Source organism: Phyllobates terribilis, unplaced genomic scaffold, assembly GCF_046119375.1.
Source record: "Phyllobates terribilis strain yellow unplaced genomic scaffold, ASM4611937v1 Scaffold_12__6_contigs__length_324123572, whole genome shotgun sequence".
NCBI classification, from domain to species: Eukaryota; Metazoa; Chordata; class Amphibia; order Anura; family Dendrobatidae; genus Phyllobates; species Phyllobates terribilis.
Window position 1 is genome coordinate 72,941,981 of NW_027362772.1, and position 27,486 is coordinate 72,969,466.

At 41.0% G+C, this 27,486-nt stretch overlaps 1 protein-coding gene across 1 annotated transcript in view; it reads right to left on the bottom strand.

The window, feature by feature from the left end:
* Nucleotides 1-401: 401 nt before the first annotated feature.
* The window catches only part of PRR12 (proline rich 12), an 88,993-nt gene continuing 61,908 nt past the window's right edge, over nucleotides 402-27,486 (bottom strand). The window contains exons 7-14 of the mRNA XM_073655982.1: nucleotides 25,086-25,202; nucleotides 24,654-24,787; nucleotides 14,800-16,673; nucleotides 14,015-14,140; nucleotides 13,012-13,109; nucleotides 10,637-10,765; nucleotides 8,412-8,507; nucleotides 402-7,434 (exon numbers count right to left, since the gene is read on the bottom strand). Of these exons, the coding sequence (XP_073512083.1) occupies nucleotides 7,294-7,434; nucleotides 8,412-8,507; nucleotides 10,637-10,765; nucleotides 13,012-13,109; nucleotides 14,015-14,140; nucleotides 14,800-16,673; nucleotides 24,654-24,787; nucleotides 25,086-25,202 (2,715 nt within the window). The 3' untranslated portion in view covers nucleotides 402-7,293. The remainder of the gene's footprint in view (nucleotides 7,435-8,411; nucleotides 8,508-10,636; nucleotides 10,766-13,011; nucleotides 13,110-14,014; nucleotides 14,141-14,799; nucleotides 16,674-24,653; nucleotides 24,788-25,085; nucleotides 25,203-27,486) is intronic.

The window sequence follows — 27,486 nt, forward strand, 5'->3', positions numbered from 1 at the left end:
GGTACTGAGAATCTACGAGAGCCACGCTCCACTTAGTGGTGACTGCAGGTACTGAATCTACGAGAGCCACGGTCCACTTAGTGGTGACTGCAGGTACTGAATCTACGAGAGCCATGCTCCACCTAGTGGCAACTGCAGGTACTGAGAATCTACGAGAGCCACGCTCCACCTAGTGGCAACTGCAGGTACTGAGAATTGACGAGAGACATCTACACAAGAGTAAGTCTTGCGGGGAGTTAGAAAAGCTTTTTGAGATGTCACAGACAACAGAAAAAAAAATACACAAAGAAAGAAAACGAGAAGAGGAAACAGGATGCAAAGAAAAAGTGTTTTTTTTTCTTTTGTGTACACATTATACAATGTGAGTTGTACATATTGAGAGAAAAAACGTCAGACACTAATTGACGATAAAAATATATAATAACATCCATACAGGAACACAAATTCAATTATTGTAACAATACCTTTGAGGCAAGAACAAGATACACGCAGTACACAGCGTAAAAAAGGTCTAGATTAGGACACATAAAAAGGAGCAAGTGTGAACGGGGCATCAAGAGCCGCTATGGGTTCAGCTGAGAAATACATTTGGTAACATAGAGAGAGAGAGAAATTATTAATTTTTTTGTATTTATTTTATTTAGACATTTTATTTCCAACCAAGCTAATGAATTAAAAATAAAAGATTCCCCATACGGAAGAAAGGTAGGGGGGCAGAATTATCCCAGGAGCATTTGGCTATTTTATTATTTTTTTTTTTACTTATTTAAATACTTTTTACACCCATTTTATTTTCCTACTACTTACAAAGTCAGTTTTGCTTATTAAAACCCAGAATTTTGTCACCATCTTCTCATCATTCACAGAACCGTCTCGTGTCCTTTGTTTACACTATGATACAAGTTTTGGTGATGGGTCGACCTTTTGGCTTTTCCTTCCCCAGCCACCACCGCTGCCAACCTGAGCCACCCCCACGCCATCCTTATTTATTTTATTTTTTTACACCTTTATGTAAATTAATAGACATTACACAAAAGACAAAAATATTATGAAAACGTCAAAACAAGCAAAACCTTTTTTTTTATTATTTTTTTTTTTTTTAAAGAACTAGTGCCAATCTTGCCCATGGCTGTGTCTATTGTAGCAAGGTTATTAAACTTAAATGGAGCCAAGTTGTAATACCACATGTGGCCTGTGAACGAGAGTGGCGCTGTTTCTATTAAAACAAGATTTTAGACCCCTTTCAGCTGAGGTGAAATTTGTGATCACTTTGGGCAATTTTCCCCATGATTCCAATTACAAACATCCACTATTCTCTCCAAAGTGTCTAATATAGGACAGTCCCAATTACAATTTTAGAACCTTAAAGGAGTCCTCCGGTGAAAACAATTTATCATCTATCCACCAGATAGCTGATCGGTGAATATCCAAAAGATAGGGGGAGATTATATCGCTGTTACAAAACGGATCAGCAGATCGGCTGCCTTACTAGTGCTCCATTCATTCTCTATGGGAAGTGAGGGGGGGGGGAAACACTTAAATGAATATATTTTTTGCCAAAATAAATTTTTGCTATTGGGTTCCAGTACAATTTATGCACAGTTTGCCTTCTACGGCCTCTATATTGCCTGCTGCGGATTGAGTGAACTGAGAATTCATCAGTAAGCTCTGGTAGAAAAGTTTATAAGGGCTCTTTCAGATGTCCATGACAATGGATCCAATGTCAGATTGCAATGCACCGAGCATAAAAAAAAAACATAAGCTGTTATGCTTGGGTCAGGAGATGTGCGGCCGGTCCAAAATCAGACCGATTATCACGGACATCTGAAAGAGCCCTTAATCAGAACGTCTTCTGAGCTGAGCTTCTCAAAAGAGGAGCTCAAAATAAAGATAAGATCTATAAAAATTCTCCCACGGGACAGAACTCACTGACAGATTCTCTGTTAAGTCATTCTGCAGCCAGAGGATAACGGAAGGCAAACGGTGCAAAATTTTTAATGGAACCCAATTACAAAAATACATGCATTTAAGTATGAAATAAAACGGTCCCCAAAAACGGCGTCTATATCCTTTAAATTTCCACGTAATCTAGACACTTTCTAAACTCCCCTGATGTCAGAATCCATGAAATCCCCCATTTCATATCATTTACTAACAAGAAACAAATTGACCCTTTCCTTTGGGAATGGGGTGAATGGTGATGTATACAAACTGGTATAAAGGGGCAAAAAAAAAAAAATGACAGTCACCCATAGGAAGCAATTCTAAGAATGTGGTTCCAATATTCTCAATTTTGCTGCATTTTTTGTTAAAAGTTCCTGGCAAAATTTGAGCAAGGGGTAAACCAAAATTTGGGTCATAAAAATGGTTCAAGTTTCACCCGATATGATGGGTTACGGACCGCCATATTTTAACCTGTTGTGTTCCGTGACCCCTATTTTCCTATGTCCTGGTATTATACATAAAGTTCCATAATACTTTGCTAAATTATATTTACATAGTAAGCGAACAGTAACCGAAAAAAAATCACCTGAAGACATTCGTTCTAAAGTGCTACTGAAACCTACATCCTGTGAATAGAATACAGAATAAAAATATATATATAAAAAAATTTAAAATATCTGCAGCAAATGAAACATCCTATGGAAAAAATGTAGTACCAGTGGTAAGGGCAAGTAACAGTATCTACTAGGAATAAAGTGTCCTCTGCAAAATATACAATGTACCCCAAAACTGGAGGAGCACATTAAAGGGGTTGTGAGTCCAAAAAAAATTAAAATCTATGATTAGGAATCAAAACCAGATTAATCAGTTTCTAGGTGAGACATTCCCTTTAAGCAGCCCATACACATACAATAGCTGTCGGCTAAATGCTCATATGGCTGTCGGTGATCCCTCCCAACTCTCCTATACATGGGTGAGAAGGGAATGAGCGGCTACTAGACACCTCGGCTTATCTCCTGTGGAAACAAAGGATTGGGCATGTTGAAGTCCAACATGCCCGATCCTTCTTTCGACAGTCATTGGCAGTCAGGGTTTGTTTGGCCTTCACAGATTAGATGGGTAGAACATGTCAAAATGGACAGTTTCAACCAACATTTGGTAGAAAAGCCTGACAATAAATTTTTTCTTTAAGGACCAAATGTAAGATTATCCCGCGACTGAAGGATCAGAAGAATATCTCCATACGAACAGAGTCTAAGGAAACACGCCATGGCAGAATGGTATGCTAATTTATAGAAAAAAAAAAAAAAATCTGTGTTTTATCAGCAGGAGATTATCACTACAGGACTAGGTGTCTCGTGCCTCCTGGTCCAACCCCGCCCCCTCCACTGATTAGCGCATCAATTTATTTTCCATACTCATCACGGTAATAAAGGACAAAAGGCTGATAGGGGTGAGCCTGACGGGTTTAATATTAGGCAACAATTTTTTACAATTAATTCAAACCAATGAGTTAGGCAACAAATTTGTGTTCAGGTGTGTCATTTTTGCAGCTTTTTCTTGGAAAAAACAAAAAATTATGTTGCTTTCTTTTTTTGGCAAATATAGCCAAAATGACACAAGAAAGCTCAAACTACAAAGTTAATGCCACTGTACTTACTATTAATGTACAGTTTAGGCTGTGTTCACCTGCACTGTAGTTGCTATTAATGTACAGTTTAGGCTGTGTTCACCTGCACTGTAGTTGCTATTAATGTACAGTTTATGCTGTGTTCACCTGCACTGTAGTTGCTATTAATGTACAGTTTAGGCTGTATTCACCTGCACTGTAGTTGCTATTAATGTACAGTTTAGGCTGTGTTCACCTACACTGTAGTTGCTATTAATGTACAGTTTAGGCTGTGTTCACCTACACTGTAGTTGCTATTAATGTACAGTTTAGGCTTTGTTCACCTGCACTGTAGTTGCTATTAATGTACAGTTTAGGCTGTATTCACCGGCATTGCAGTTGCTATTAATGTACAGTTTAGGCTGTGTTCATCTGCACTGTAGTTGCTGATAATGTACAGTTTAGGCTGTGTTCACCTGCAGTATAGTTGCTGTTAATGTACAGTTTAGGCTATGTTCACCTGCACTGTACTTACCATTATCATACAGTTTAAGACTCATTAAGAAGAGTGTATAATACGGATATGTAATGTCCAAGTAAAAAAAATAAAAAAAATGGACAGCACACTGACCAATATTATTCAATAGGGTTGTTCAGATGACCGTATTTTCACATGAAAAAAAATCATAGCATGCAATATTCTCTTTCATGTAGTGCACAAAACTTACCCATTTCAAGTCTATGGGTGCACAAAAAAAAAAAAAAAATCATATTCCAGTCAGAACATCAGAATCTGATTTTTACGTATATATTGCCATGATTAACCCAGGTAACTGTATTCGATAAAGTACATTATAAAAATGGATGGCACAAGGAGGTAAAAAAAAGGACACACGGATGACAATATGGATGAGAATCAGATGATTTTTCATACGCTCGTCAGACCCCGGCCTTAGGCTGTGCACTGTACTTGCTCTTAACATACAGTTTAGGCTGTGTTCACCTGCACTGTACTTGCTCTTAACATACAGTTTAGGCTGTGTTCACCTGCACTGTTCTTGCTCTTAACATACAGTTTAGGCTGTGTTCACCTGCACTGTTCTTGCTCTCAACATACAGTTTAGGCAGTGTTCACCAGCACTGTTCTTGCTCTTAACATACAGTTTAGGCTGTGTTCACCTGCACTGTTCTTGCTCTTAACATACAGTTTAGGTTGTGTTCACCTGCACTGGTCTTGCTCTTAACAATACAGTTTAGGCTGTGTTCACCTGCACTGTTCTTGCTCTTAACATACAGTTTAGGTTGTGTTCACCTGCACTGGTCTTGCTCTTAACAATACAGTTTAGGTTGTGTTCACCTGTACGTTTTTTGCCTTTTTTTAAACTACAGTAAAATCTTTTACTGTAATAAAAAACATCTTAAAAAAAATCTAAGCAATAAGTTTGTGAACCCTGACCCAAGGTTACTGACTTTACTGGAAAATATAGCATGTGAGACTCACCCTTCCACATCAAGTCATGTTGTTTTCTCATGAATAGGACACTGGTAACATAAGGTTTCAAAAACAAACAGCTTTGGCGATCACGGTAAAATAGTCGGATGTGTCTCATTGGAACCCAAACCCTACTCAAATTGAATTTCAACATTTATCCCTCCACTTTAAAAAAGAAAAAAAAAAATCAGATAAAAAGGGAAAAGTAGTGGAAAATGTCAAAGTAGCTTAAGAATACCCCAATTTTTTTTTTATTTTTCTCTCTGTTCTAAGTTTATTTTTTTCTGAGCAAAATACTAATCCACGTTCAGTTAAACTGAACACTTCACATCTAAGCAACATCATCATTATCAATTAGATATAGTCAAATACAATATTGTACATAGATTTTTTTTCCTATACAATATTTACAGTCAGTTTTTAAAAAAAAAAAAAAAAATTAACAAAATTAAAAACACGCAAAACAGTTCATCTCCCCCATCATTTCATCGTTCCGACATACTGGGAAAAATGTGATTTGATGCACGAGAATAAAAAAATAAGGGATACAATGACCATGTAATAATGTTTAAATAATGTTAGAACTGTGAATTTAAAAAAATATCTAGCTTTTTTTTTTCTTTTTTTTCACCCTTTTTATATTTATGGGGCAGAAGGCCCACCGCACCCTAGTCATCTACAGCAAATTAAAAAAAAAATTAAAAACTCTTGCTTTTTGTTACAAGTGGATGTCGGCATGTTGTATAACCCTCCAATAAAAGTGATCGTGGAGGGCAAATAATTTAGCCTCTATGCTAATGAATATTATGCACATGGGGAAAAGGTAGCAAAATTTAACGTAAAATAGTTACAAAATGCCTAAAACAGTTTCTCAATTATTATTATTATTTTTTTTTTTACAAATTTCCAATAGTAAAGGAGCTTAACACCATCTTGAATAAAAGAAATCCGTCCTCTCGAATAAAAGAAATCATCTATATAACGTAGAAAAAACACCATCTTTATGTCAAGGGCTATTAACAAGACATAGAAATAATCCTGCGACGTGAAAAATACTGAAGTTAAACGTTTGTTGACCCTCGAAACAAAAGGATAAAATTCAAATTTTTTTCGATATTGGATTAACAAAGCTTTTATTGTTTCACGTAGGACCCTCCATCGAATCGAATCCAGCAGAACACAGGTTTACGGTACCATTTTCTTACAACTATTACCTTTCGAAAATTTTCAAAACATCTTTGGAGAGAATAGCTGTACGTGTAATTCTACCCTGTTACAATAAAAAAATCAGGAGCGCCCCCACCCCCTTACATTTGACTACAACCACCACCAATAAGGTAGATTCAATTTTTTTTTTCGCCCCTAAGATTCCTGGAAATACATTATAACTTTCTGTCTACCCCACCAAAAAAAATGGAAAAAAATAATAAAAAAAAATTTTTTAAAATTTGAAAAGTGACTTATGTTGACTTTAATACTATTAATATGAGCAGAATTTAGAGTACACATTATATTTGCGTTCTCAATATAGAAATAATAATAAAAAACCTTTCTAGATTAGACCAAACCAAAACTGGCAGTGTAAAAGCGAGCATCGTCGTATTTTTCGAAAAGATTTGTTAATCCAAAATCTCAAAAAAAAAAAAAAAAGAGATCACCACCCAAGGCCAACAGGGATTCTGGCTCTTACACACGCACAACACATACACGCATGCTTCCCAATAAATAATAATTAGGGCCGAAATGTCAGCCTGCCGTCTTCTGTCAGAAGGTGTCAAGTCATTGGAAGCGGGACTGAGAAGAAGGCAGAGCCAGAAAAAAAAAATTCCTCTTTACGGTAGTATGACGGTGATGAGGAGAACGAAAAACAACGTATGTTTAGTGAAACCTTCTCTGCGGGAGAAAAAAAAAAAAAAAGAAAAGAACAAAAAAGGAAGAAGACAGAAGTCAAGAGAAAGAGAGGACCACCGCCATCCAAGCGTCATATTCAGAAGCCAGAGCCCTGAAAGTCAAGTTGAGGCCTCCAACACTTACGTCATCTACTCCTCTTATAGCTTTTTTGTATGACCGGTTGGCCCGACCACAAAGTTAAGTCCAGGAAAGATCGCTTTCCCTTTTTTTTTCGGCCTGGCATGTCTCTCTCTCATCTTTTTTTTTATAGAGTCACATGGTTTCAGTTTGTCTATTGAATCCCTGGTTGACAGGTTTCACTCCGTTCTGCAGCCTCAGGTAGCCGTCTTGGGATTGGTCACGCGCACTTGTTCTGTGCTTGCGTGAGTAGGTCGATGAAAGAATCGAAGACTTTTTCGAGCCAAGGTTGGTTTCTCATGCACTGCTGAACCACCTCCTCTTGACCCAAGTCGTCATTCTGTTCTTCTATTGCGTTGGTCTGGAAAAAGGTGGGGGAGACAACGGTGGTTAGAGGCAAACCGGAGCAACAGTCAAACAAAGCCAGTAATGGGATGGGTGTACAAAGTAATAAACAAATATGACTATATCGGCCTGTGTGTCACAGTAACACCTAAATAAGGACTGAAGACTCATCGGTAGAGATGGGAGAATCGTTTCACAGGACTCCAGTCCATCGACCAGGTCTGGGAGCCCATATTGTCCCTTTACATCCCGGCTGTTCTTTTGAACTGTGTGACGACACCATTGCGGCCTGAAGCACACACAAAGTTGAGCCAGCTCCAGTTAATCAAAAGAAGAGCACAACACCCTCATTGCAGGGTGACACACACACACAACGTCGCACCAGGTCAGCTACTTACAAGAAGAGCCAGAGATGCTTGCAAGTATGAGGTGGTTTTCAGAAATACAGACCTGGCCGATGGACCATAGTCCTGCGAATCAATTCTCCCATCTCTATTCATCAGTAAAATAAATACTTGGGCTATTAAGGATTATTTTTTTGGAGCATAAGTGCTTCAAAAACCACCATAAAAGTATATTAAAAAAATATATTATTTTTTACCACTTTTTTGTCCCCACTTCAGATTTTGAAAAACATCTGGTGTAAAAAATCTATATATAAAAAATTTTTTTTGTGTGGGTTGGATGATAAATGTATGATTGCTCAGGGTCTAAACTGCTGGAACCTGCACCAATCCCAAGAACAAGGATTTCCAAAGCCCCGTGTTAAGCGTGCATACATGTAACCACCGCTTTTCTTTTCACTTCTATGGGAATGACGGAACGGCCATCTCCATCATCCCCACAGAAGTGGCTAGAGCTGTAATTACACAGTTAAATTTAGATCACAGATGTTGCGATGGGTGGTGGTCCCAGTATTTGGACCCCCAGCGATCATATATTTACCATCTATCCTTCTCCATAAAGTTACCATTGTCTCAGTCATTCGCTTACCTCTTGCTTGCAACGTAGAAAGGTGTGAAACTTGTAGTGATGCAAGGAATGGTACAGAGAGTAATAAAGTGACTTCTCAGCATCCACCTTAAATTCCTTAAAAAAAATTACAAGTGTTAGCAAAAATTTAAAGGGTTATTCTCCATCTTCATAGATGGGTATTGTGGGATTGTGCTTGTAAAAACAAGCAATTTTGCAATTTACTGCTTATTAAAATTTTCAGCCGTTCTTGAGATATTCACACTTTTATTTTATTTTGTTTACATCTCGTTGCCTAGGAGACCGACCACCGCTGTTTTCTACAACTTGTAAACACTGCGCTGAAGCTGGCCAGGATTAGGAGGTAACAATGCCCTCCAGTGATTTTGGTCAGCTTTTAAACCTTGCTTAAGGGCGCAATAGAAAAGAGCTTGTAAGCACTGCACATATTCTGTCTAGCAGCAGTGGCCGGTCACCAAGGCAATGAGCTTTAAAAAAAAAAAAAAAAAAAAAAAATGTAAACATTTTAAGAACGGATACAATTTTTAAACAGCAATAAATTGCAAAATTGCTTCGATTTTCAAGCCCTATCCGACAATACCCCATTTATGAAGATGGAAAAATCTATTTAATTTAACAGGATGCAGATTAAATGCATTTCTAAATATTACATCTAACATCAATAACTTAAGCAGAATTCATGTTGATTTTTGATACATACATGGGTAAACCCTGCTCATACTTTATCTACTTGGGCTTTATTCACACACGACACAATTACAAACCTTTATGGACTTTGAGGTCCATATCTGCAGTTGCCTGAATATAATGGGCGCTTGTACATCCACACACCTCAGCTTTCCCATTACGACACATCCTGCACCCGGCACAGTCAATATGCATCCTGCACCCGGCACAGTCAATATGCACCCGGCACAGTCAATATGCATCCTGCACCCGGCACAGTCAATATGCATCCTGCACCCGGCACAGTCAATATGCATCCTGCACCCGGCACAGTCAATATGCATCCTGCACCCGGCACAGTCAATATGCATCCTGCACCCGGCACAGTCAATATGCATCCTGCACCTGGCACAGTCAATATGCATCCTGCACAGTCAATATGCATCCTGCACAGTCAATATGCATCCTGAACAGTCAATATGCATCCTGCACCCGGCACAGTCAATATGCATCCTGCACCCGGCACAGTCAATATGCATCCTGCACCCGGCACAGTCAATATGCATCCTGCACCAGGCACAGTCAATATGCATCCTGCACCCGGCACAGTCAATATGCATCCTGCACCCGGCACAGTCAATATGCATCCTGCACTCGGCACAGTCAATATGCATCCTTCACTCGGCACAGTCAATATGCATCCTGCACCCGGCACAGTCAATATGCATCCTGCAGCCGGCACAGCCAATATGCATCCTGCAGCCGGCGCAGCCAATATGCATCCTGCAGCCGGCGCAGCCAATATGCATACTGCAGCCGGCGCAGCCAATATGCATCCTGCAGCCGGCGCAGCCAATATGCATCCTGCAGCCGGTGCAGCCAATATGCATCCTGCACCCGGCGCAGCCAATATGCATCCTGCACCCGGCGCAGCCAATATGCATCCTGCACCCGGCGCAGCCAATATGCATCCTGCACCCGGCGCAGCCAATATGCATCCTGCACCCGGCGCAGCCAATATGCATCCTGCACCCGGCGCAGTCAATATGCATCCTGCACCAGGCGCAGTCAATATGCATCCTGCACCCGGCACAGTCAATATGCATCCTGCACCCGGCACAGTCAATATGCATCCTGCACCCGGCACAGTTAATATGCATCCAGCACCCGGCACAGTTAATATGCATCCTGCACCCGGCACAGTTAATATGCATCCAGCACCCGGCACAGTTAATATGCATCCAGCACCCGGCACAGTTAATATGCATCCTGTACCCGGCACAGTCAATATGCATCCTGCACAGTTAATATGCATCCTGCACCCGGCACAGTTAATATGCATCCTGCACCCGGCACAGTTAATATGCATCCAGCACCCGGCACAGTTAATATGCATCCTGCACCCGGCACAGTCAATATGCATCCTGCACAGTTAATATGCATCCTGTACCCGGCACAGTCAATATACATCCTGCACCCGGCACAGTTAATATACATCCTGCACCCGACACAGTTAATATACATCTTGATCCTTTTTTAGGTGTAAGATTATTTTCTACCTGTGGTTTGGCTACATTCTTTTTTAATTTATTGAGTGTTTTTCGATTGTAGGGCTCTCCTCCCGGCTTCATCCTGACGGTAGATTCTCCCGGATCAATATTCAGTTGTGGGAACGTGTGAAGCGCCTCCTACAGGTCATTGAAAGTGGAAGATGAGCAATATATAAATCAATAAATGAGCATTCATATTAAGTAAAAAAATAAATAAATAATAAAAAAACAGCACTTATGAATAAAAAAAAGCTTAATGTCAGAGTTTTTGGAGCGTAAACTCTCAAAACTTGAGTTTCTGCTCCAAACACTTAGCAAAAAGACTCCATGTGGAAAAGTCTATGTGGTAGTCTTCAGTCTCAAAGGAGAGCACTTATGCCCATTTATTTTCAGTGGTTAGTTGAGCTTAAACAGTTTTCTGAAAGTGCAGTTTATCATTAAAGAAAATTACATTTTATTTTTCCTGATTGTTGTATCTTATCTTTGACAAAATTTTAATAAATATATTTACGGGAAAAAGAAGAAAATTACTTTTTTTTCGGCCTCCGGCCACCACTAGAGGGTGCTCACTATAGACAAATGTGTTCTTGCATTCAATGGGAGCTAGATAAGTATGTATACAACAAGCTCCCTCTAGTGGTGGCAGCAGAATAACTTAATTTAACTCTACAGCTCCAAGATACACATACACAACAGTGAAGGAAATAATTATTTGATCCCTTGCTGTTTTTGTAAGTTTGCTCACTGACAGACATGAACATAATTTTATAGGGTAGGTTATTTTAACATTGAGAGATAGAATATCCACCCCCAAAAAATCATTAAAATCACATTGTATAAATTAGATACATTTTTTTGCATTTTGCAGTGAGAAATAAGTATTTGATCCCCTACAAACCATTATGAGTTCTGGCTCCTACAGACCAGTTAGACGCTCCTAATCAACTCGTTACCTGCATTAAAGACAGCTGTCTTACATAGTCAACTGTATAAAAGACTCCTGTCCACAGACTCAATTAATCAGTCAGACTAACCTCTACAACATGGGCAAGACCAAAGAGCTTTCTAAGGATGTCAGGGACAAGATCATAGACCTGCACAAAGCTGGAATGGCCTACAAAACCATAAGTAAGACGCTGGGTGAGAAGGAGACAACTGTTGGTTCAATAGTAAGAAAATGGAAGAAATACAAAATGACTGTCAATCGACATCGATCTGGGGCACCATGCAAAATCTCACCTCGTGGGGTATCCTTGATCATGAGAAAGGTGAGAGATCAGCCTAAAACTACACAAGGGGAACTTGTTAATGATCTCAAGGCAGCTGGGACCACAGTCACCAAGAAAACCATTGGTAACACATTACGCCTTAAAAGTTTAAAATCCTGCAGTGCCCGCAAGGTCCCCCTGCTCAAGAAGGCACATGTGCAGGCCCGTCTGAAGTTTGCCAATGAACACCTGGATGATCCTGTGAGTTATTGGGAGAAGGTGCTTTGGTCAGATGAGACAAAAAATTGAGCTCTTTGGCATTAACTCAACTTGCCGTGTTTGGAGGAAGAGAAATGCAGCCTATGACTCAAAGAACACCATCCCCACTGTCAAGCATGGAGGTGGAAACATTATGTTTTGGGGGTGTTTCTCTGCTAAGGGCACAGAACTACTTCACCGCATCAATGGGAGAATGGATGGAGCCATGTACCGTAAAATCCTGAGTGACAACCTCCTTCCTCTCCGCCAGGACATTAAAAATGGGTCGTGGCTGGGTTTTCCAGCAAGTCAATGACCTAAAACATACAGCCAAGGCTACAAAGGAGTGGCTCAAAAAGAAGCACATTATGGTCATTAAGTGGCCTAGCCAGTCTCCAGACCTTAATCCCATAGAAAACTTATGGAGGGAGTTGAAGCTCCGAGTTGCCAAGCGACAGCCTCAAAATCTTAATGATTTCGAGATGATCTGCAAAGAGGAGTGGACCAAAACTCCTCCTGACATGTGCACAACCCTCATCATCAACTACAAAAACCGTCTGACTGCTGTGCTTGCCAACAAGGGTTTTGCCACCAAGTATTAAGTGTTGTTTGCCAGAGGGATCAAATACTTATTTTTCACTGCAAAATGCAAAAAATGTATCTAATTTATACAATGTGATTTTCTTGATTATTTTTTGGATATTCTATCTCTCAATGTTAAAATTAACCTACCCTTAAAATGATAGACTGTTCCTGTCTTTGTCAGTGTGCAAACTTACAAAAAAATCAAGGGGTAAACAAATTATTTCCTTCACTGTGTGTGTATGTATATATATATTTATAATTAGTGTATGTAATCTTACACCTAAACCAAGCCATAATGCTGCTGTCTACGGCGTCCACAGTGGGACATCTTACCTGAGCGGATGAGCTCAGAGAGATCTTCCTCAGGACTTTTTTCTTGTGTTCATTTACAATTCCATCAATTTTTCTCATGGGCGGAAGATAAAGTTCGTCTGGAACAGAAGAAGATAAACAGTGACACAGCATAAGAGGCAATGAACTGCCGGTCACTGACCGGGCTGCACAGACCATTTTTTGCATTACACAGGTCATGTGACTAATGCTGGCCAAGACCCCAAATACTTTTAATACAAATTTAAAGAAAAAAATAAATATATTTATAAAATTTATTTGATAATTTTTAGACCTAAAAACATGCATTTAAGTTTAAAAAATATATATACACAACATACAAATATATTTATGTTTTTAACAAATACATTTATTTAGGTCTAAAAATTATTTTTTACTGTTTGGTTTTATTAAAAAAATTTGTACCGTTTTTTTCTGCACATTCAACTTTAGTATGGCCTGTGGTCATAAATCTGCTTGGAGGAGCTCAGAAAAAGGCAAAAGGAGTCACAAACCCGTTGGTCAGAATGAACTAAATCGCAGTTTCTCAGTTAACTCACTCGTCATCCAGCAACCAGTGCAGCACAGAGGCAGACAAAAAAAATTGTGCAAAATTTTTCATCCAGCAACCTGTGCAGCATAGAGGCAGACAAAAAATTGTGCAAAATTTTTCATCCAGCAACCAGTGCAGCACAGAGGCAGACAAAAAATTGTGCAAAATTTTTCATCCAGCAACCAGTGCAGCATAGAGGCAGACAAAAAATTGGGCAACATTTTTCATCCAGCAACCAGTGCAGCACAGAGGCAGACAAAACATTGTGCAACATTTTTAATGCTACCAAATTACAAAAATAATTTTTTAGCCAAAAATACATGTATTTAAGTTAGGTAACAACAAAAAATAAATGTCCCAAAAGGTGAACAATCCCTTTAAAGTATTAACTCGTTGCATATGTAGGAATCGTAATTGCCAATTTCCAGGAGGAATGAGAGAGTAGTAACTCACCACTTGTATCTTCCAATGCTTGGATCATATCCGGGTCTAATGCCGTGCTGACCAACATTTCAATGTAGCTTCGATACATCTCCTTCATGGCTCGTGTGTTCAGTACTCGACCAACGGGAACGCGCTCTGCAAAGCACATTTGAAACAATAATGTTACTTCACTCGCCCTTATCACGTTGTTAGAAATATATTATATCATATATAGCAGGGGCAGGAAAAATATTAAAGGTGGAAAAAAACCTTACGTTTGTAGTGGTGTAATACTACGAAGTTACCTGCAGGTGGTGCCATGGGCAACACAAAAAACTGAGTATTTTATTCAGAATATGTAAATAATTTTCTCTAATTTCTACAGTGACTGGTCTAGATTCATTCTCAGCATTAGCGGGGCTCACAGAAGATATCCACTACAATCATAAAATAATGGCTATTGAGACGCTGTCACCACTCTATGAGATTGGAATACTTGTTTAACCCCGTCCAGGCATATGATGCACTTGTACGTCATATGCCGAGTCCCTGGATATGTAGTGGACTCAGGAGCTGAGCAGACATCTTCATGTAACAGCAGCATGCACAGATTGCTACTGCTTAACCATTTAAATGCTTCCATCCATCACAGACAGCAGCATTTAAATGGCACGATTGAGGAAGGAGGGAGATCTAATGGTGTCGCTGACAGACGCCACTATCCGGACACTCATTGACGTAAATTATAAGCAGTGTGGTGAGAACAGTGTGGTCATATTTCTATAAATCCCCCCGGCCCCCAACCATCATCTCACCTTCTTCACTCTGCTGGTCAGGTGAAGAGTCTGAATCGGAGGATGATGCCACCTCTTTCAGCCACTTTTTCCTCTTCTTCGGTGGTGGTTCAGCCTTTACTTTTGTGTGCTTCTGTTTAGGTTTCAGTGCTACTTTAGGAGGCGTTGGTTCTATTTTATCCACTTTTTCCACCCTTATGTGTTTTTCAATCTTCTCGGCTCGGACAACTTTCTCAACTTTGTCGTTCTTAGTTACTTTTTCGAGCTTTGGTGGTTTTTCCATTCTTTCTAACTTGGGCATTTTCTCCGGCCTTTCGGACTTGTCCATTTTTGAAGACCTGTCTGTTCTGGTAGTTTTAGAAGATCTCTCAGCCCGAACAGGTTTGTCAGGCCTCTCAACCTTCATTGTCTTTTCTGCTCTCTCCAATCTTGGTGACCTATCAGCTCGCTCCAACCTTGGTGATCTATCGGTTCTCTCCAACCTTGGCGATCTATCGGCTCGCTCCAACCGTGGCGATCTGTCAGCTCGCTCCAGCCGTGGTGATCGGTCAGCTCGCTCCAGCCGTGGCGATCTGTCAGCTCGCTCCAGCCGTGGCGATTTTTCGGATCTCTCCAGCTTTCGTGATTTTTCAGGTCTCTCCATCTTCTTTGGTTTGTCTGGACGTTCAACCTTCCCAGTTTTTTCTGAGCGTTCAGCCTTTGTCGGCTTGTCCATCTTTGACATTTTTTCTACCTTTTCCGTCCTAATTCCTTTCTCTTGTGATAATTCTCCCTCGGATTTGTTTGGTACTTCACTTTTCGCCATTTGTTCCACTGGTTCAGGCTTGGCTTGTTTCTTTGTTGTTTCATTCTGCTCCGCTTTACTGGGTGCTTCAGGTTTTTCGATCTTCTTCTCTACTTCAGCCTGCTTTGGTGCCTCTAATATCTCGTCTTTCAATGACTTTTCCGTTGGCGGAGGCACCTTTCCTGAAGATTCAGTCTTCGAAGCTTTTCGAGTTGTCTCCACTTTTGCGTCTGGTTTTAGTTCTGTCTTCTCCGGCTTGACCACGGTTAAATTTTTTTCTACTTTGACTGTAGCATCCACCTTCTCTTGTCTTACGGGAGCTGTAGGCTTTACAACAGGTTCCACCTTGTCCTTCTTTACTGTTGTCGAATTCTTTTCTGGTTTTAGAATACGTTCAGGTTTGTCTTGTCTCACAGCAGAAGAAACCTTTTCAGTTTTTACAATGCGTTCCGGCTTCTCTTGCTTACCACCTGTGGAAACCTTCTCAGCCTTTGTAACTGGTTCCAACTTTTCTTGCCTTCCAGCAGATGAAATCCTTTCAGGCTTTGGAGTAAGTTCTTGTTTTTCAGGTCTTGCCGCATGTGGGCTTTTTTCAATTGTGTCTGTTTTTTCCACTTTTGTCACTACTTCAACTTTTTCAGGCGTCAATGTGGGTTCAGTTTTTTCCGGTTTTGCGATCGGCTCAGACTTCTCCGACTTGACCGCTGGCTCGGGTTTCGCCGTAACTTCAATGTTATCCTTCACCACTGGCTCAGAACTGTCATTATTCTCAGCCAGCACTTCATTCTGGTGCGAGGACTCTGCTTTTTCCACTGGATCAACTTTTTCAACTTTCTCAGTTTCTACAGGAGTCCCTGCCTTTATTACGTTGGTTTCAACGTTTTGTGGTTCTTGATCTTCTTCGACGTTTGCTTTCTCAATATCGCGCACAGCTTCGTTCTTTTCAATGTTTTCAAGCTTCTCCAGTCTCTCAGTCTTCTCTCCAGCCTCTGTTTTTTCAGGTCTTTGAACAGGCTCCATTTTGACCAAGCGATCTGGTTTATCACATTTTTCTGGCTTGGTCACGGCCACCGGACTTTTAGCTCCAGGTGCTTTTGTTTGACTTTGCCTTCTAGAATAGAAACATAAAAGATGATTGCATTAGTTGCAAACATACAAAAAGTTCTAAACAATAAAATAATTATTTTCCTCCTATAAAAACAAATCCGAACAGTGGAATAGTGGCACTTACTGGAGAATTTTCCAACATGACACAAAACTTAAAAAAAAAAATCCAAAGTAACAGGTCGTCTTGAAGTGCAGAATGCGTATAAAACATTATTGGCTCTCAGCATGTGGAGACCCAACAGTAGACCTAGGCAAAATTATCATACCCACCTTGCACCACATTAGAGAACTATTACAATAGATGATACCGTGTCAGAACTACTCAGTCTTGCAGAATGCTCAGCTGTCAGGTAATCCATTATTAAGAGGGACAATAGGATGTACACAGCTCCGCTGCCAAATGCAGCAACATGTGACCTTCTGATCAGCACTGAAGTCTCATAGCGAGGTCACCTTCCAAGGTCACCAGAGTGGTCTCCAATCTCCACACCGCCGTGTAACGCCAGGAATCCAAGCATTTGCTTTCATCAACTCTGCACTTGTCCTTTATCATTCCGGTATTAAGTCTATCTTTATTTTTTGTTTTAAGAGCCCTCTTATTAATGAGCCGGGTCATCAACTCCCTGTGAGCAAAGCGCAGGCCATCGGACTCCTCTGCACTTCACTTACAAGATTTATGCCAACAACACTGATGGTAGAGGGCATACATCAAATGATGAAGCAATCGACATACACATACAGCTATCTATATATACAGACACACAAACAATGTATAGATGATGTATTTGTGCGTATGTATATAGATAGGTATGTGTTTCGTATAGGTGTGTATATATATATATGTATGTAATATATACATACTACGCACACATAAATCATATATACATGCACATGAAAATACACATGCATATCTATATACATACACAAATACATGCACATAGACAGATATATCTACAAACATATGTATATGTTTGTAGATAGATATATATCTATGAGGATATATATACATAGATCGAAGGGTATGTATACACACGTCTGTGTGCATATATATATATATATATATATATATATATATATATATATATATACATACACACACACATACATACACATTTCTTTTAGATATATATATATATATGTGTGTGTGCTTATGTATTTGTGTGTATATGTGCATGTATATACACTGCTCAAAAAAATAAAGGGAACACTGAAATACCACATCCTAGATGTGAATGAATGAAATATTCTCATTGAATACTTTGTTCTGTACAAAGTTGAATGTGCTGACAACAAAATCACACAAAAATCATCAATGGAAATCAAATGTATTAACCAATGGAGGCCTGGATTTGGAGTCGCCCTCAAAATTAAAGTGGAAAAACACACTACAGGCTGATCCAACTTTGATGTAATGTCCTTAAAACAAGTCAAAATGAGGCTCAGTATTGTGTGTGGCCTCCATGTGCCTGTATGACCTCCCTACAACGCCTGGGCATGCTCCTGATGAGATTGCGGATGGTCTCCTGTGGGATCTCCTCCCAGACCTGGACTAAAGCATCCGCCAACTCCTGGACAGTCTGTGGTGCAACGTCACGATGGTGGATGGAGCGAGACATGATGTCTCAGATGTGCTCAATCGGATTCAGGTCTGGGGAATGGGCAGGCCAGTCCATAGCTTCAATGCCTTCATCTTGCAGGAACTGCTGACACACTCCAGCCACATGAGGTCTGGCATTATCCTGCATTAGGAGGAACCCAGGGCCAACCGCACCAGCATATGGTCTCACAAGGGGTCTGAGGATCTCATCTCGGTCCCTAATGGCAGTCAGGCTACCTGTGGCAAGCACATGGAGGGCTGTGCGGCCCTCCAAAGAAATGCCACCCCACACCATTACTGACCAACTGCCAAACTGGTCATGCTGAAGGATGTTGCAGGCAACAGATCGCTCTCCACGGCGTCTCCAGACTCTGTCACGTCTGTCACATGTGCTCAGTGTGAACCTGCTTTCATCTGTGAAGAGCACAGGGCGCCAGTGGCGACTTTGCCAATCCTGGTGTTCTGTGGCAAATGCCAAGCGTCCTGCACGGTGTTGGGCTGTGAGCACAATCCCCATCTGTGGACGTCGGGCCCTCATAGAGTCGGTTTCTAACCGTTTGTGCAGACACATGCACATTTGTGGCCTGCTGGAGGTCATTTTGCAGGACTCTGGCAGTGCTCGTCCTGCTCCTCCTTGCACAAAGGCGGAGGTAGAGGTCCTGCTGCTTGGTTGCTGCCCTCCTATGGCCCCCTCCAAGTCTCCTGGTGTACTGGTCTGTCTTCAGGTGTACTGGCCGCGCCTCCAGCCTCTGGACACTACGCTGACAGACACAGCAAACCTTCTTGCCACAGCTCGCATTGATGTGCCATCATGGATGAGCTGCACTACCTGAGCAACTTCTGTGGGTTGTAGAGTCCGTCTCATGCTACCACGAGTGTGAAAGGACAACCAACATTCAAAAGTGACCAAAACATCAGCCAGAAAGCATTGGTACTGAGATGTGGTCTGTGGTCCCCACCTGCAGAACCACTCCTTTATTGAGGGTGTCTTGATAATTGCCAATAATTTCCATCAATTGTCTATTCCATTTGCACAACAGTATGTGAAATTGATTGTCAATCAGTGTTGCTTCCTAAGTGGACAGTTTGATTTCACAGAAGTTTGATTTACTTGGGAGTTATATTCTGTTGTTTAAGTGTTTCCTTTATTTTTTTGAGCAGTGTAGATAGATATGCATGTGTATTGGTGTGTGCATGCTTATATGATCTAAGTGTGTGTATAATACACAGTGGGTACGGAAAGTATTCAGACCCCTTTAAATTTTTCACTCTTTGTTTCATTGCAGCCATTTGGTAAATTCTAAAAAGTTCATTTTTTTTTCTCATTAAAGCACACTCTGCACCCCATCTTGACTGAAAAAAAAACAGAAATGTAGACATTTTTGCAAATTTATTAAAAAATAAAAATTGAAATATCACATGGTGATAAGTATTCAGACCCTTTGCTCAGTATTGAGTAGAAGCCCCCTTTTGAGCTAGTACAGCCATGAGTCTTCTTGGGAATGATGCAACAGGTTTTTCACACCTGGATTTGGGGATCCTCTGCCATTCTTCCTTGCAGATCCTCTCCAGTTCCGTCAGGTTGGATGGTGAACGTTGGTGGACAGCCATTTTCAGGTGTCTCCAGAGAAGCTCAATTGGGTTTAGGTCAGGGTTCTGGCTGGGCCAGTCAAGAATGGTCACAGAGTTGTTCTGAAGCCATTCCTTTGTTATTTTAGCTGTGTGCTTAAGGTCATTGTCTTGTAGGAAGGTGAACCTTCAGCCAAGTCTGAGGTCCAGAGCCCTCTGGAAGAGGTTTTCAGCCAGGATCTCTCTGTACTTGGCAGCATTCATGTTTCCTTCAATTGCAACCAGTCGTCCTGTCCCTGCAGCTGAAAAACACTGCCATAGCATGATGCTGCCACCACCATCTTTCACTGTTGGGATTGTATTGGGTTGGTGATGAGCAGTGCCTGGTTTTCTCCACACATACCGCTTAAAATTATCATCAAAAAGTTCCATCTTCATCTCATCAGACCAGAGAATCCTATTTCTCATAGTCTGGGAGTCCTTCATGTGTTTTTGAGCAAACTCTATGCAGGCTTTCATATATCTTGCACTGAGGAGAGGCTTCCGTCGGGCCACTCTGCCATCAAGGCCCGACTGTTGGGGGGCTGCAGTGATAGTTTATTTTGTGGAACTTTCTCCCATCTCCCTACAGCATCTCTGGAGCTCAGCCACAGTGATCTTGGGGTTCTTCTTTACCTCTCTCACCAAGGCTCTTCTCCCACGATTGCTCAGTTTGGCTGGAAGGCCAGGTCTAGGAAGACTTCTGGTGGTCCCAAACTTCTTCCATTAAGGATTATGGAGGCCAATGTGCTCTTAGGAACCTTGAGTAATGCAGAAATTCTTTTGTAACCTTGGTCAGATCTGTGCCTTGCCACAATTCTGTCTCTGAGCTCCTTGGGCAGTTCCTTTGAGCTCATGATTCTCATTTGGTCTGACATGCACTGTGAGCTGTGAGGTCTTATATAGACAGGTGTGTGCCTTTCCAAATCAAGTCCTATCAGTTTAATTAAACACAGCTGGACTCCAATGAAGGAGTAGAACCATCTCAAGGAGGATCACAAGGAAATGGACAGCATGTGACTTAAATATGAGTGTCTGAGCAAAGGGTCCGAATACTTATGACCATGTGATATTTCAGTTTTTCTTTTTAAATAAATTTGCAAAAATTTCTACATTTGTTATTTTTCAGTCAAGATGGGGTGCAGAGTGTACTTTAATGAGAAAAAAAATGAACTTTTTAGAATTTACCAAATGGCTGCAATGAAACAAAGAGTGAAAAATGTAAAGGGGTCTGAATACTTTCCATATCCACTGTATATATATTACATACATATTCACACACACACACCTATACGAAGCTATATCTATCTATATACACTAACGTTCAAAAGTTTGGGGTCACCCAGACAATTTTATGTTTTCCATGAAAACTCATACTTTTATTTATCAAATGAGTTGCAAAATGATTAGAAAATCTAGTCCAGACATTGACAAGGTTAGAAATAATGATTTTTATTAGAAAGAATAATTTTCTCCTTCAAACTTTGCTTTGGTCAAAGAATGCTCCCTTTGCAGCAATTCCAGCATTGCAGACCTGGCATTCTAGCTGTTAATTTGCTGAGGTAATCTAGAGAAATTTCCCCCCATGCTTCCTGAAGCCCCTCCCACAAGTTGGATTGTCTTGATGGGCACTTTTTGCGCACCATACGGTCAAGCTGCTCCCACAACAGCTCAATGGGGTTGAGATCTGGTGACTGTGCTGGCCTCTCCATTACAGATAGAATACCAGGTGCCTCCTTCTTCCTTAAATAGGTCATGCATATTTTGGAGGTGTGCTTTGGGTCATTGTCCAGTTGTAGGATGAAATTGGCTCCAATCAAGCGCTGTCCACAGGGTTTGGCATGGCGTTGCAAAATGAAGTGATAGCCTTCCTTATTCAAAATCCCATTTACCTTGTACAAATCTCCCACTTTACCAGCACCAAAGCAACCCCAGACCATCACATTACCTCCACCATGCTTGACAGATGGCGTCAGGCACTCTTCCAGAATCTTTTCAGTTGTTCTGCGTCTCACAAATGTTCTTCTGTGTGATCCAAACACCTCAAACTTTGATTAGTCTGTCCATAAAACTTTTTTCCAATCTTCCTCTGTCCAATGTCAGTGTTCTTTTGCCCATATTAATCTTTTCCTTTTAATAGCCAGTCTCAGATATGGCTTTTTCTTTGCCACTTTGCCCTGAAGGGCAGTATCCCGGAGTCGTCTTTTCACTGTAGACGTTGACACTGGCGTTTTGCGTGTACTATTTAATGAAGCTGCCAGTTGAGGAGCTGTGAGGCGTCGATTTCTCAAACTAGAGACTCTAATGTACTTGTCTTGTTGCTCAGTTGTGCAGCGGGGCCTCCCACTTCTCTTTCTACTCTGGTTAGAGCCTGTTTGTGCTCTCCTCTGAAGGGAGTAGTACACACCGTTGTAGGAAATCTTCAGTTTCTTGGAAATTTCTCGCATGGAATAGCCTTCATTTCTAAGAGCAAGAATAGACTGTCGAGTTTCACATGAAAGTTCTCTTTTTCTGGCCATTTTGAGAGCTTCATAGAACAAACAAATGTAATGCTCCAGATTCTCAACTAGCTCAAAGGAAGGTCAATTTTATAGCTTCTCAAATCAGCTGGGCTAACATACTTGGGCAAGGGTTTTCTAAGCATCCATTAGCCTTCTTACACAGTAAGCAAACACAACGTACCATTAAAACACTGGAGTGGTGGTTGTTGGAAATGGGCCTCTATACACCTATGTAGATATTGCAATAAAAAGAGTGTATTTCTGATTCATTTAATGTTAGCTTCATTGAAAAGAAATGTGCTTTTCTTTCTAAAAATAATGAAATTTCTAAATGACCCCAAACTTTTGAACGGTAGTGTATATACACAAATATATCATATAAAATCTTTATAGTGTATATATATATATATATAAACACATACATATACATACATACATACATACATATATAAATACACATGCAGTACAGACCAAAAGTTTGGACACAACTTCTCATTTAAAGATTTTTCTGCATTTTCATGACTATGAAAATTGTACATTCACACTGAAGGCATCAAAACTATGAATTAACACATGTGGAATTATATACTTAACAAAAATGTGTGAAACAACTGAAAATATGTCTTAAATTCTAGGTTCTTCAAAGTAGCCACCTTTTGCTTTGATGACTGCTTTGCACACTCTTGGCATTCTCTTGATGAGCTTCAAGAGGTAGTCACCGGAAATGGTTTTCACTTCACAGGTGTGCCCTGTCAGGTTTAATAAGTGGGATTTCTTGCCTTATAAATGGGGTTGGGACCATCAGTTGTGTTGTGCAGAAGTCTGGTGGATACACAGCTAATAGTCTATTCAGTAGGACTATTAGAATTTGTATTATGGCAAGAAAAAAGCAGCTAAGTAAAGAAAAACGAGTGGCCATCATTACTTTAAGAAATGAAGGTCAGTCAGTCTGAAAAATTGGGCAAACTTTGAAAGTATCCCCACGTGCAGTTGCAAAAACCATCAAGCGCTACAAAGAAACTGGCTCACATGAGGACCGCCCCAGGAAAGGAAGACCAAGAGTCACCTCTGCTTCTGAGGATAAGTTTATCTGAGTCACCAGCCTCAGAAATCGCAGGTTAACAGCAGCTCAGATTAGAGACCAGGTCAATGCCACACAGAGTTCTAGCAGCAGACACATCTCTACAACAACTGTTAAGAGGGGACTTTGTGCAGCAGGCTTTCATGGTAAAATGGCTGCTAGGAAACCACTGCTAAGGACAAGCAACAAGCAGAAGAGACTTGTTTGGGCTAAAGAACACAAGGAATGGACATTAGACCAGTGGAAATCTGTGCTTTGGTCTGATGAGTCCAAATTTGAGTTCTTTGGTTCCAACCACAGTGTCTTTGTGCTACGCAGAAAAGGTGAACGGATGGACTCTACATGCCTGGTTCCCACCGTGAAGCATGGAGGAGGAGGTGTGATGGTGTGGGGGTGCTTTGCTGGTGACACTGTTGGGGATTTATTCAAAATTGAAGGCATACTGAACCAGCATGGCTACCACAGCATCTTGCAGGGGCATGCTATTCCATCCGGTTTGCATTTAGTTGGACCATCATTTATTTTTCAACAGGACAATGACCCCAAACACACCTCCAGACTGTGTAAGGGCTATTTGACCAAGAAGGAGAGTGATGGGGTGCTACGCCAGATGACCTGGCTTCCACAGTCACCAGACCTGAACCCAATTGAGATGGTTTGGGGTGAGCTGGACCGCAGAGTGAAGGCAAAAGGGCCAACAAGTGCTAAGCATCTCTGGGAACTCCTTCAAGATTGTTGGAAGACCATTTCCGGTGACTACCTCTTGAAGCTCATCAAGAGAATGCCAAGAGTGTGCAAAGCAGTCATCAAAGCAAAAGGTGGCTACTTTAAAGAACCTAGAATATAAGACATATTTTCAGTTGTTTCACACTTTTTGTTAAGTATATAATTCCACATGTTTTAATTCATAGTTTTGATGCCTTCAGTGTGAATGTACAATTTTCAAAGTCCTGAAAATACAGAAAAATGTTTAAATGAGAAGGTGTGTATATGTATGTATATAAATATATATATACACACACCTATATACAGATATAGCTACATAGATATATAGATATGCACACACATAAATCATATATACATATCTTATATACACACACACACATTTACATATGCACATTGATACACACGTATATTACACTATATACACTTACAGACATGACTAGATATGAATTCTGGAAATAACGAGCACGTTACCTCATGGTCTGCAGGGGGCGATGCCACGGCTTTCTGGAACATACTCTCACATAGTCCTTCTTGTTGATATTCTCAAGGAACTTGACATACAATCGCTGGTAGCGGTTTTTGGCATCTCCAAAGTATCCCAAATACTAGATGTAAAAAACAAAACAACATTGTCCGTCATTTTGTCACAAGACATCCTTCTGCATCCTACGTTCTCTACATGGGGCCTTCCCGTTCCTCTTGATGTTCAACACGGTGTATGATCATCGGGGTATTTTTATGCATTTTGTTTGGGGGGACCTTGACTTGAATGTTGGATTACTCCTAGTAAGCTGGTAATATAGGAAACTATAAAGACCGTATGGATACACAACATGGCAATCGTAGGGATTGTCCCATAGGGTGTGTAGATTTACAACAACAAAAAAAAGGAGGGGGGCTTACGTTGCTGGTGGCACAGAACTGGCGTTGTCCATCTTTGATTTCTGGAGTGAATTTTTGCAATAAAGCTTTTTGTACCCGCCAGATTGGAGGTGGCTCCCGTCCAGTTTGCAATGCAAGCTAGAGATAAAAACATAACAAGTAATATACATACAGTACCGGACTGGCATTACCCTCATTCACAAATTTGCTTATGTTTCTATATAATAATAAACGGGGTCGTTTGATAAATAAATGTTTAGATGATCCCTTGTCTGTACACAGTGAAACAAATGTATTGTGCCAACTATTTCTCATATAGGTGGAGAGCTTATTTCTGCATGAGGGCCCAACAGAGGATTCACCTGTTCTCCGATGGGCCAGTCCGAGCCTGTATACATATAATAATACATAATAAAGATAGAAGGGTTTGTTCTTTAAAATAAGTAATCACAAAATCTTTCTTCCAAGCACTTTACTGCTTTACAAGACGGATTTACATGCCCTATACTCATCATCTGTCGGTGAACAATCCTTTTTTCGATATTTTACCAATCCTGACTTTACGCTTTATATATGTAGAACTTTCTTATAGTAATATGATAAAAAGAAAAAATACATGACATTAGATGAATCCCAATTCTTAGTACTAATGTATGAGATTATCAACAACATATGGGCCATAAATGGAAATTAGCCCAATCTTACTAACCAAGAGACAGGAAATAAACCTTAAAGGGGTTTTCAAATAGCAAAAACCCTCTGTCAATATTCCACAATTCTCGAATGAAGAGCTTTTGTAATTGGATGTTATTACAAGAGGGATGTGAGACTGCTGGGGAGATTGTGACAGAAACACAGAGATGGCTGGGACTGCTGGAAAGATCGTAAGACAGACAGCAAGAGCAGAGAGATGGCTGGGACTGCAAGAGAGATCGCAAGACAGACAGAAAGAGCAGAGAGATGGCTGGGACTGCTGGAAAGATCGTAAGACAGACAGCAAGAGCAGAGAGATGGCTGGGACTGCAAGAGAGTTCGTAAGACAGACAGCGAGAGTAGAGAGATGGCTGGGACTGCAAGACAGATCGTAAGACAGACAGCAAGAGCAGAGAGATGGCTGGGACTGCAAGAGAGATGGTAAGTCAGACAGCAAGAGCAGAGATGGCTGGCACTGCAAGAGAGATTGTAAGACAGACAGCGAGAGCAGAGAAATGGCTGGGACTGCAAGAGAGATCGTAAGACAGACAGCGAGAGCAGAGAGATGGCTGGGACTGCAAGAGAGATCGCAAGACAGAAGAGAGATCGCAAGACAGACAGCGAGAGCAGAGAGATGGCTGAGACTGCAAGAGAGATCGTAAGACAGACAGCGAGAGCAGAGAGATGGCTGGGACTGCAAGAGAGATCGAAAGACAGACAGCGAGAGCAGAGAGATTGCTGGGACTGCAAGAGAGTTCGTAAGACAGACAGCGAGAGCAGAGAGATGGCTGGGACTGCAAGAGAGATCGTAAGACAGACAGCGAGAGCAGAGAGATGGCTGGGACTGCAAGAGAGATCGTAAGACAGACAGCGAGAGCAGAGAGATGGCTGGGACTGCAAGAGAGATCGTAAGACAGACAGCGAGAGCAGAGAGATGGCTGGGACTGCAAGAGAGATCGTAAGACAGACAGCGAGAGCAGAGAGATGGCTGGCACTGCAAGAGAGATTGCAAGACAGACAGTGAAAGCAGAGAGATGGCTGGGACTACTTCGATGATTGCTGTACAGACAGTGAGAGCAGGAGAGGACTATACAATGCTAGGACATAATACACACAAGACAGACAGTGCGAGTGGAGGGAGAAAGACACTGATGGGAGATTGGCTTTGCAAACATACTGGTATTGGGACAATGTTAAAATAAAATAAAATTGGGCAACCGTTACTATGCTATACACAGTATGAATAGCTCCTTTTTGAAAAATGGTCTATAAAAAGTTTCTCCCTTTGCTCCAGATCGTAAATCCCTCAACATCTACACTCAGTAGTGCAATAAGCTTCTCAAGGAAATGTCATCTGCAGACACTTAAGCTTCAATAGAGAACTACAAGGACCCTTACAACTGTAATGTCACAACCTAGCAGTTGACAAGCCCTAACACTTAAAGGGATTGACCACTACCGGACAACCCCAACCTACATCAGTTCAGGAGCAGAAATAAAATAAAAACCGCATATACTCGTCTACTGCTGCGGCGTCGTTCCAGTGATGTTGGCATGGCAGTAACGTGACAACGTTGTGTCACAATACCGTTACAGCCATTGAGCAACCACCATTTGGCTGCAGCTCATTAATATTCCATAAGGGCGGACGTCCAATCTGAGGACATAGTAGAGGCTGCAGCTGATGAAAGGCCGACAAGTGGAAAAAGCCAAGCGCAGTGCTCGGTAG